Below are 12,611 nucleotides of genomic sequence, written 5' to 3'. Positions count from 1 at the left end.
AAAGGGAAAAATACAAGATGAAATTTTTGTGTAAAATAATTCACGAAAAAATTGATCGAAGAAGTAAAGGGAAACTAAGGATAAACATTTGACAATCGAGATCCCAGCAACTTAAATGGATTTTCTGGGGAAACGTAAAAGTGATATAAGTCCAACCCTAGTACAAATCAGGGTTTGAATCAGAACTAGATACCTTTCATACTATACAGGGTGAATCTTTGACTCGTACAAATATTTTAACAGTAGATTCTTGAGGTCAAAAGAAACACTTTTTTCTTATATCATTTTTTCCTTTCATCATTTTTGCCGAATCTACCCTGATAAAAAAATATAGACTTTTTAAGTTTTCATAATGAGCTGTGCCGTCCCTGGAAAAACAAAATTACCTCCTGAATAACTAGCTAAATCTGGGGCACTACAAAGCAAAAAAGTGTTTCTTTTGACCTCAAGAATCTACTGTCGAAATATTTGTACGAGTCAAAGACACCCTGTATAATCCATTATTGATAAAAAGTGCATACTTATCATTTTATCGCTAACCACTGTTCAGTTCAGTTCCTTTGAAATCTGCAATAAGTCCATCTCTACGAATTTCCGTTACTGATTTATATTTTGAGGAATTTTATCGATATAATTGTCATTCTAAAACGCGATTTGCTCAGTAGTGTTTACACTTTACGAGTTTTCGACTGTGATTTCTCCTCCCACTTTTTATGCAATCAAAATGTAATGAACACGGAAAAAAATATCCGATGTTTTCAATTACCCGGATATTCATTAATTTTGTTTGTAAAATACTTGTTCTGCTCATAAACTCAAGATAGAATCCCTGAATTAATAGTGTTATATTACACTAACAGGGCACTTTAAATCTATCTACAAATTAACCTTTTTTTTTTCTTCAAAAACGCGTAAAGTAGATATAAATGAGCAAAACGTAACAAAGCAGGAGCTTTCGGATGAAACCAATATGGGAAAGATTCCTTGAGATACCATGCTAGGGTAATATTAGATCAGCAGGGCATTTTGAATTGTCTATAGCTCAATGTTTATAAGTGAGCAAAATGAACTGAGTGGTGAGCAGAACGTAGCAAAACGGGGGCACAAAAATCGTTAAAAGACTTTGAGGTGCCCTACTGGTATAGTGCAGCTAGCTCGGTGTGTATTTACCGACAAAACGTTCCTGTACATGTTTTTTTTTCCGGGATTACCAACATGAAAACACGAAAATCCGGCCCTAATCCGGACGCGGAGTTGGAGCACGGAATGACAGCCAATTATTCATACCCGAAAAACTCATTTTAATCAAATGTATATTCATCAAAAGTGGATTCGCGATCGTCAATCATCAAGAGGGCGAGGAATCAGCGGAGCGCAGTAAGCAGCCTCGTCATTTTCACTCTCGAATAACAATGTGAAATATTGCACGATGTTTCAGCACTAATTCATTGCGAAACCCATCCCGCGGAACTCCTCGGATTTTTCGTTTTTCACGCACGACAACGATTATCCACCTACGCCGCAACATGAACGCTGTGTTATTTCCAGTGTGCTCAACGGTTACGGAAAAATAAATTTTTCATTCTGAACCGAAAATTATACGGTACCAGTAAAAATGATTTTTGGGAAATGTCTGAGTTAAAAACGAGGTTCTGACTTTCCAGTCGAAACTCAAAACGAGTCAAAATTTTTTGGAATTATGAGATACAAGTGAGAATTCTAAGATACAAGTCAGAATTCTAAGATACAAGTCAGAATTCTAAGATACAAGTCAGAATTCTAAAATTCGAGTCATAATTCTAAGATACAAGTCAGAATTCTGAGATGCAAGACGGAATTCTAAGATACAAGTAAGAATTCTAAGACACAAGTCAGAATTCTGAGAAGCATGTCAGAATTCTGAGAAGCATGTCGTAATTCCGACCCACAAGTCAGAATTGATTGGAATTCCGAGATGCAATTCTGAATTATACGGTGCCAGAAAAAAATGATTTTTGCGAAATGTCTGAGGTAAGAACAAGGTTCTGACTTTCCAGTCGAAACTCAAAACAAGTCAAAATTGTTTGGAATTCTGAGATACAAGTGAGAATTCTAAGATACAAGTGAGAATTCTAAGATACAAGTCAGAATTCTAAGATACAAGTCAGAATTCTAAGATACAAGTCAGAATTCTTAGATACAAGTCAGAAATTTAAGATACAAGTCAGAATTCTAAGATACAAGTCAGAATTCTGAGATGCAAGTCGGAATTCTAAGATACAAGTGAGCATTCTAAGACACAAGTCAGAATTCTGAGAAGCATGTCAGAATTCTAAGAAGCATGTCGGAATTCTGCAATTCTGAATTTTGACCTACAAGTCAGAATCATTGGATGGAAGTCAGATTTCAGAGATGAATGTTGCAGAATCGACCAGCAAGCTTCGATTCTCTGATTATGAAGGCTTGAGCTGTGACGAATCTAAAGTAATTTGCAAATGATTCTTGAACAATTGCTTTCTTCTCCACTCTAAGCCATAACGGTGCTCTCAAAAATTCCCTAATACATATTACGAGGAGTAGTGGGTTAGAAAGAAATCATACTAATTGTAAAGATTTCAAATGCTGGTACAGGTACCAATGAAAATAATTTGTTGTTCGAATAACAGTTCCTAGAAGATTGCAGAAATCTTGTATGGCAGCATTGTTGACAGACATACGTAATTTTCTTGGTGGTATCATTGGGTATTCCTTTTTGATTTAACTTTTTTACTACTCAATAGTCATAGTAACCTTCAAAAAGTACTTATCAAAGTTTAGAGACTACAGTTTTTTAATGGTGAATTCATGCAGAGTTTAACTAATAACCAAGAAAAAGACTTATCTCATTGGAGATGGCAAACACCTTACCAACATCTGCCTATTAGATTGGTCCCTTTCTTAAGTATTAGTCAGAGACAACTCTGGTATTAGTTCTCACTTACTCTGCATAAACTCACCATTAGTGTTCCCAGTTCTCTTATTCTCAAGACATGGCATAGAAAGAAATTTTGTGTGTTGATCAAGCACTGTTTTTGAGAGAAAAAAATGCTGTTGAAGTCGAATAATGGCAATAAGCATTATGAGGACCCTGCACCAGTTGAATCTACTATTATTGACTGTCATGCTGATTGTGCTGTTTCACCAGGACGATTTCCTGTGACAATTCAAAGAAAGCAATATTTAAATTGGAATATGGCTTATGGCTATGAATAATAATGAAAAGAAATAGAACAGACCAAAATCTGATTTCAGAATATAAGATAGACTAGACCAATTCATTTGGTCAGCATCGTTGTTTAAATTATGCGGTACTGATCAAATAAGAGCGGAACCGGCCTATACAGCTCCTCTCCTCAAATCATCGTGCAATCAATGTTGAGGCTATTGCAGCTTCGGACTCAAACACCACAGTAAAAAATAACATTCCTTCTTCTCATAAAAATAATTCACAAATCTCCTAATTATATTCTGGCCGGGCTACTGGATACAATTCGATCATTTTTCGGACATGTTGCTGATTTGTTATTCCAAACAATACTGTGCTACCGATAAAAGTAATTACATCTTGATAATAATATCCATTAACATAAAACGCAAGGGTGAATCAATAATAAAACCTGTCTTTACCTGGTGAATTTAATACCACGCAAAAGTAGATATGTTGAAACTCGATTTTATCTGTGTATAACTGGTTATTTTGATAGCTTCAATTTGTTTTCGAAATCATAAATTCGGGGAGTGGTGAAAAATTGAATAACTGAAATAAAAATTGATCAAGTCGAGTAGAAAATTTTAAGGATGCATGAATCGATATTTTGCTGTAGATAATACTGAACCTCGTACTGAACTTTTAAGGAAATTATTGTGCGAACACCATATGGTGACGACTTATATTTTTTCTCCTATAGCAGACAGACCACAGGACTTTTTTCAAAGCGAGCAATTATTTTGATTTTTCTGGGATAATTTAGATTTTTTCAAAGATCCCACTGGAGGAACAATAAACATATTTCGGAATTATAGAAAACTTATGGGATTCCAATAGATCAAAAAAAATCAAATTTCCTTCAGTTTTAATTAATTTCAGAACAGAATTTCGAAATGATGCATTCAGGTCGTAGCGTATACAGAATCACTGATGATAGCTTTAGAGAATTTAGAGTTTTACGATCATTTCGAAACACACGTAACAATTAAGTAGAAGACTTCGACTCGAATCTATATTATCCTAGCATAGAATAATAATAGGAAATCAGCGTTAAAAATTTTTCTTTTCAAAATATTCATAAACAGGAATTATTGCAAAAATTTTCAAACAGTTTCGTGAAGGTAATTGCATATTTAGGTGGATTTGGAAGAACCGGGTGGTAAACCGAAGAAACCATATGAGCGCAACAATTAATGCCGAAAATTCGCGTCCAAAGTTCCCTCTCGTTAACTTGATGACCGCAAAATGCGGTTCCTGCAAACTAAGAGTATGTAGCATAATATAGCAAATGGATGCTACGATCTTCACTCTGAGAGTTAAAATGTGAATTGAGTTGGATCTCTTTATCTGCTAGGTAACGCTGGGGAATGGTCACACATTATAGCGTCTACTAGCATCAAATGAAACATCCATCAATTCGTTCTATATTCATCGGGGTTGGATTGTGTTGCTTTGGCAAAATTGGCACTTTTAGCGCAGAATTATTTTTCACTCTATAGGTTGGTCCGAAAATTTCCATATCATATTCTGTATCTACATGAAATTCTGATTTCGAAATACCCCACTTTTTCGAGAATGACTTTTGAAAAATTCCAATAACTCTTTTTTTTTCAAATGGAAGGTACACCCTGAACTTTTCTTGTTTGTTGAAAATGAATTGTTTTTAAAATTCATTGGATGCCCACTAGGACAAAAAAGGTTCAGGGTCCCGATTGATCCAACAGTTTTTGAGAAATTGAAATCATACTTTGACCATTGAAATCTGCATTTGTACTGGAAGTAGCGAACCGCAATTCAAAATATGCATCTCAATTTGAACGCTTCGTGTAACTTCGTGATTTGCTTCAGATGTAGCCACCAGTTTTTGAGAAATTGAATTCATACTTTGGTCAGTTGACCATTGTACATAGGTGGTGGTTTTTATACAATGATTTGACCATTAAAATCCGCATTTGTACTGGAATTAACGAACTGTAATTCAACAAAAGACGCTAAACAATCTTATAAGTTTGTCACTTCACTCTTAAATAGTAAGAAAAAAAAATCTGCAAGGGGGGTAATTGTCCCAAGTTACAGGACTGTCCCAAGCCACCAGAATCTACCGGTACGTCAAAAAGGCACATAGTAAATTATGAAAAGTGGGTTATTTCAAAATCAAAATTTCGTGTAGATTCAGAATTATCGATCGATCGAGCACTGTTAACTCACCCTGTATATTTCTTCATGAAAATTACACAATCTTATGGCTCATCTGCATCGGAATTTCCTAGCTAAATGCGCTTCGGCTATGAAGAATTGAATTGGTTTCGATCGAAGAGTTACATCCTCGATTACAGAGGCAAATATTGGGACGTAAATAAGATAAAACGTGAACTTCGGGTGGAAGGTCTCCCTTTCAGGTCTCAGTCTCAAAGTGGATAAGAGAACAGAACAGATCCTTCTTCAGTGTCCGTCTAGTATAATTCGTATGAATTGTGACGATACCGAGAGTCAATTCGAAGAAGGTATTTCGGTAATTGTTATCTTCGTTTTTGAGCATCAAAACAAGATATGCACAGTAATACTAATTAGTAGTTTGATAACTCGAAAAAACATTTCATTTTCTAAGTGATTCAATCTTCAAACAATTTTAAATCATGTGATTCATCGATAGTTAGGTCGGTTTAAACATTGAATTAAATGGAAAACTCATACGAAGGAATTTAATAGGAAAACTGAAAAAATCGATAGGACCCAAATATTCTTTTTTTTATAATGCTATAAATTCAAAAACTTGACATTTTTCAATTTCACCAGGATACAAATTGTAGCCAATGGCGAGACTTTTCGACAAATTTCCTCCTGTGGAAATTCATAGAAGAGATAATTGCAAGTTAATAACATGAATGAATATTTGTTCTTCAATGAAGAAATTTTTTTATTTTTTTATCGTCTGACGAATGAAAAAATTTCTGACTTTCCGAGGTGACGAACTGATTGAATTGAATTATATTGAAAACCCCATATAATTTAGTGGTTTCTGACGTAAGATATTCATTTTTCTCTTTCTGAACTGACCACTATAACGGTGTAGACCCCTCTTATGTTACTGAACTCCAAGAACGTTCGCAGTATCAATAACATCAATAACTTCATTTCTCTTCATGTGATTTCTCATTTTATTTCAAATGATGTATCAAACTGCCCCAACATGAAATAAAATCTCGAATAAAATAGAGTCTTTTATCTTGAGATCACTTGGAAAAGGATTCCCAAACCTCCATTCTGAACTCCTTATTATCCGTTTGTGGCTAAATGACCAGAGCTAAAAGTTCCAACTTTTTTGACTTACCAGTAAGTGAAAAAATTAGTAGAATTCTCTAGATTTTTTTCAATTTAAAAGGGAAAAAAAAACACTTATTTTCAAAAGATAACTTTGTGCTAATTTATTGCACTAATGAAATAAATTTTACTCCCCCATTCTTGGAGAAATGGAGGGTTCTGCCAGCTCAACAATACGCCAGCAGAAACAATCAGCTGATGAACTAATTTGATGTTTATAAAGAATATGATCACGTTGTAATTTAAGGTTCTCTACGTTAAACTTTACTCTCACAACTTGTATCTTATGAACTGATAAGTTTCACTTCATCATCTTACAATTACTAGTAGGTAATCTAAATCCACACTGGATTCCCTTTCGTTCTGAATCACCCTGTATGTTTTTCCTCAAACCCTGAAATGTCTGAAAAACTCACCGACATTCCGAAAGATCAACAGAATCGTTTTCTTATTGAACTACAGGAATGCACCCGGGAAGAAATCGTATAGCAAATTTGAATTTCAAAACACTCACTATAAAGTTTTGCGCTCATAAAAGTTATATTTCTAGTTAAGATCGGTGGAAGCAACCAGCTCTTCGAAGATAAACAAAAGAGAACCACTTGATATCGCATACATTACCGCCAATTTGCATAGGTCCAAAAAATGTTCCAAGCCAAGCTACAATTTTCGATGAAATCAAAACATAAAAGCTCACCTTCGAAGTCATCGACCACGGTCCTTTTGAAACCTCGCTCTTTCCTATTCCTCATTCTCTCGTGTCTCATACTACCAAACCGCGATTCACACCAGTATCACTCATAATAAACATTTTCTGAACACACCCCTTCAATTTTATTTTTCTCGGTGGCAACTGTCAAAAAGTTTCGGAAATTAAAGGCGCGCACAGAATTTCGTCGCACGTACGCGCACCACGGGATCTGGCGAGCTTTTGGAAGAGCGCTGAAAGCTGCTACCGACTGCTTCAACGTTACAGGTTGCAGGAGCGTAATCCTTTGCCTTCTTGATCCTGAATGAAGCGCAGCCACCCCCATTCCCCCACCAAGAGCTTTCAGAGCGCTGATAACTAGAGTCAAAATAATCATTATCTGTATGATTTATTGGCTGAGAGGAGTTTGATACTATGAGGCTGTGTGTGTAGTAAGCACGAGTTTCGTATTGTGTACACTGTTATCTTCTGTTAATGAGCTTCGAGAATATTGAAATTGGGGTATTGGCTTATCGTCGTTTGAAGAATCTGATACCGATAGTCCAGTGTTGGCTTTTCACTGAATAATACTATACCTCTTTGAGTCATCGTTAGATGTTGAATGACTAGAAGAATCTCACTGAAAGTAGGTACCTTAACTGATAAAATCTTATCTTCTATGGATTTCAAATTGAGTTTGGAAATCGCAAATGTTCTTTACGAAACATGTCATCACTAGGTGATGACTTTGTTTCTTTCGTATTCACAATGAATTTTAGACTGAGTAGATAAGTATAACACCTTTTCATATACAGTAGAAAAGTTTATTTAGTTAATTCCGAAGATTGTAACATTCCCTTTTATATTTACGGATAAAATACTCAAAATCTATCACAATATACCTACATCGATTGCAAAGGAAAGTGATATATCGAATTTTCAGATGATGTAATGTTACTTGCTATGTTATGTTTACGATGTTCAATAATTATCATAGAAAATTTGTTGAAGGATAAAAACGAGAATTACAGAAGACCACTGGCGAATGCTGGCCGAAACGTTGGACCGAATAAGCCAAAATAATGAAAACGGCCCAATGAATCTCCTTAAAACAGTTTATATACGATTTTCACATGTGTTTCGCTATAACAATAGCATCTTCAGGTGGAAGTAAACTACTGTTATAGTGATATTTTGTGTGGGGTGATTTGAAAACAAAATTCTCTAAAGTAGGAGTGCAATAGTTTGAAGCAAAATCCAAATCTTATCAGAAGTTCTATGGGAAATTTAATAAAAAGGGCGCAAACATATGTATTCAAAAAAGAAAATTCAATGTGAATATTCTTTAATACTTTGTTTCGCCTCTCATATGTCTCCATTCATGTGGATTTTTCTGGTTCATGTGCATATAAACTAATTTTATTCAGAATATGGATTTAAAATTTGATAAAACTATGTCCGAACTTAAGAACAACTTTGCGTCTTGCATCCTTTCCTAACTAAATCAGAATATTCTCAATGCTTTGGAGCGAAATTTCGATAGTGTTCGATAGTGTTCTTTTTAAAAATTCTTTTTCCGAAAACAGAAGATATGACAAAAAATTCAAAACACTGGAATAATGACTCATAATGGTAGAATCTGAAACGGAATAAATGGATTACGATGTTTTGGAAACAAAATCTACAGGATTTTCGTATGGTGAAAAACTGTGAATCAAACAAAAGAAAAATGGGAATGTAAGATGTAAGTATTAAAAATGGTAACATGTGATTCGGTCACTCATTGATTTTTATTTTCAGTGCTACGAAGTGGATAAAGTTTTCAGAGCATAAAGGCCAAACACTACTGACTACACTATGTGCAAAGTCGCAAAAAACATTTTACTGCAAGTCGATTCAGAACTGTTCATCCACAGAAATTGTTGTGTGCAGGAAGAGCCTATTTAGGGGAAATTATTACTTTTATACGCCCATTCAAAGATTCTCAATTGGTACTCCTTGAATTCAGTAATGCAAAGGTTTTATTGATTTCGTTTTAGGCATCGAGTGACTGTCAAATTGTTGTTTGGAAAGTCAAAGTTTTATGAAACCTGCTGTGAGTGTCTTCTTCATTAATTAATTAGTTTGAAATATCAAAAAAACGTATTACTTAGAAATAACACCTTTGACGTATAGCAGATCACAAGAGTTGTCCTAGACAAAGCTCTATTCGTTGTTCATAATCTCAAATTTTTTTAAATGTTTATAAATTGCAAATAAAAATATAGCACATCCAACACGGTATTTCATTGATATCAATTCATTCCAAACAATGTTCAGATGAAAACTAACATTCTAGTCACAAAACAAAACCATACTTTTGTTTTGTCGCTCAGGATGTTTGTTTTCTGGTCTCAACAAAGTCAATGTTAAAATCCAATACAAGGAATAGAATTCGAATTTCGCGCCTTTCAATTATAAAACAGAAACTGTTATTAAACAGTTTTTCTGTATTGCGTTTTTAGCCCCATCTCATTGTCAAATGTGTTTTCACTGGCCAAAATGTAGTCGGTTTTTAGTACTAGAGATATGAGGGCGTTTCCTATCTTTCTACTCTATAATATTTGGTGGTAGGATTATTGAATGCCCTCATTGATATCAAACTACACTGAAAATTTCATCAAAATTGAATGAGCCATACCAAAGTTATTTATAATAGTCTCAGTAGAGCCCCCCAGCCATAAACCAAGCATTGTTTCGAAACTGTCTTGACTAGTGTAAACTTCTCCTGAAATCCGATGTTCTCCTCCGTAATCACCCTGTATAAAATAGTAAATCAATCAAGTGTTCTATATGGCAGCAATGCAAATTCAAATTCACCTTATACGAAAGTATAATTTTATCGTTATCTCTCTTCAAGTCGGTTTTAAGTCAGTAAGTCCTATAAAGTTATAACGACTTCACGTGAATTTAATCATAAGTTGAGAAAATTAATTACGTACTACCTTGTGTGTTGCCAATCGTTCTGCTTGGGAAAACGTCTTGACAGACAAACAAGCTAAGTTTTCCGCAACTACTGAACCTCAGTTCTGGAAAGTCATTACCAATTTTTCGGATGGATTATTCGTTTCGAGGTACAATTAAGGACTGTCGCAATATTTCAAATTTCCGACTGAGTGTACGTTGTCAAAGGTAATGAAAATCTGTTGCTTTTCGAATTATATCAATCATATTGGGGGCTGTCCAGATAAAGTTGTGGAAATTTTGTTCAACCTTTCATTAATACAATCGTTATTAATTGAAATGTCAACATTTCCACCTGAATTGAAATATTTTGGTTCATGAATTCCAGAAAATCTTTTATTAGGTGATATTCAATTATTTGGTACATAATCAAATTAAATCATGAACAAGCATCGGAAAGGACTCAATCAATATCAATTACATTTTTAATATTGAGAAATAACTATCATATACAACAGACATTCAAAAAATGAACTCTATTTCCATTCATAAAAAATGTGCATTTATACTATTTAGGTAATATTGAATTGATCATGCCGATTCTCGATGAAAATCCATATTTGAACTAAAAACATAATAAAATGATTTGTGATCACATGAATCATTTAACTAGAACACGTGTTTCCCAATCACAGAGGCATCTTCAGGAGTTTACCTTCACCGACTTCACCCAACTGAAGGTACTAATTTGATAGCGAAACAAGTGTCCTGGTTGAATAAGTCATGTTAATGAGTGTTATGTATTTAGATCCTTTTGTATAGGTACCCCACTTTTTGAAATTTTTTCGATATTTTACCTGACGTTTCGCCTACGACTTCGGTGGCATCTTCAGAGAAATCTTGGTCTAAGAATACACCTCACCGGTACTCTGATCTGGTGTAAAGTCGGGACGAGTTTCATTTTTTATATAAATGCCAGCTTCTTTAGCGTGCTACCTCAGCTTGTCCGGACTCCGGACAACATTATATAGCGCAAGCCAGAAGTCACAGAAATAATAGAGCTATCAACGAAACAAATTCCTGTGCCAAGTGAATAAATCAATCATAGGCACAAGATCCATCCAATTAATGAAGAGGAAAGCAGAGAAGCTTTATGAAACAGAGGAGGATCATTCAAATGAAGAGACTATAGTGGACTTTGACCAGGAAGAAGAAATAGGAAGTAGGAATATTTCCAAAAGGAGACCGAGAGATCAATTGAAATTGAAAGAGATCAAGAGACTAAAGGTTTATCAAAGAACAAGCAAGTTAGCTTTTGTGGGTATCAAACTCAGCAGAGTGAGGAACCCCACAATGTTGCTCATGAGAGACAAAGATAGGAAACGCCCCCATATCCCTAGTACTGAGAACCGATTACATTTTGGCCAGTGAAAACACATTTGACAATGAGATGGCGCTGAAAACGTATTGTCAATACGGAAAAACTGTTAGATAATAGTTTTCTGTTTTATAATTGAGGGGCGCGAAATTCAAATTCTATTCCAGGTATTGAATTTCAATATTAAACTTGTTGAGACCAGAAAACAAACATCCTGAGCGACAAAACAAAAGGATGGTTTTGTTTTGTGACCAGCATTTCTGAATGTATTGAAGGCAATTGAGAATCTTTGAATGGACGTATAAGAGTCATAATTTCCCCTAAATAGGCCCTTCATGCAAGGCATGCTTTCTGTATACAACAATTTACGTGTATGAACAGTTCTCAATTGAATTGAAGTAAAATGTTCATTGCACATGGTGTAGTCAGTAGTGTTTTCAGGCCTTTACTCCCTGAAGATTTTATCCACTTCGTAGCACTGAAAATAAAAATCAATGAATGACCGAGTCACATGTTGCCAGTTTAAATACTTACATTCCCGTTTTCCTCAGTAAAATTCGTTTTATTTGTACCACAGTTCTTCACCATAAAATAATTTTCGAACGATATTTTGAGGTTTTCACCCAGAAATAAGACAAAAATTTCAATAATCAGCAACTAGAACGAGATTGATAAACAAAAGGTGGTACGAGAATCAAAACATTCAAAACCTCTTTGATCAAAATGGCCATTTGAAATCTCAGAAATTTCATATGTTTCTGTAAATGTCCCTCGAATTGATATTTTAACCAGTATTAGGGCCTTAAAAACACATTTAAAACAAAGATGGCGCTCACATCACTTTAGTCGCTTCGTTTCCTATCTTCCTATCCTATCCTACTCTATAATCTTTGATGAAAGGTTAATCTTTTTGAACAATGCATTAGTACTGAGGAATAATCCGGTGAACTATAATCGCAGAACAAGATTCCTCTGAAAATATCTTCCGCAGTTGTTGGCTGGTGAAATTCCCTAAAGAACATGGCTAAGAATCCCAGAAGCTTTTCATATTGAAA

The 12,611-nt window shown here is 34.8% G+C and overlaps 1 protein-coding gene across 2 annotated transcripts in view; it reads right to left on the bottom strand.

Annotated features, from left to right (window-relative positions):
- The window catches only part of LOC123310974 (BDNF/NT-3 growth factors receptor-like), an 86,192-nt gene extending 78,625 nt beyond the window's left edge, over positions 1 to 7,567 (bottom strand). For both annotated transcript variants that reach the window (XM_044894701.1, XM_044894702.1), the window contains exon 1: positions 7,245 to 7,567. In XM_044894701.1, the coding sequence (XP_044750636.1) occupies positions 7,245 to 7,314 (70 nt within the window). In that variant the 5' untranslated portion in view covers positions 7,315 to 7,567. The remainder of the gene's footprint in view (positions 1 to 7,244) is intronic.
- Positions 7,568 to 12,611: the final 5,044 nt, after the last annotated feature.

This window comes from Coccinella septempunctata, chromosome 4, assembly GCF_907165205.1.
Source record: "Coccinella septempunctata chromosome 4, icCocSept1.1, whole genome shotgun sequence".
NCBI classification, from domain to species: domain Eukaryota; kingdom Metazoa; phylum Arthropoda; class Insecta; order Coleoptera; family Coccinellidae; genus Coccinella; species Coccinella septempunctata.
This window is presented reverse-complemented; position numbering and strand designations above follow the sequence as displayed.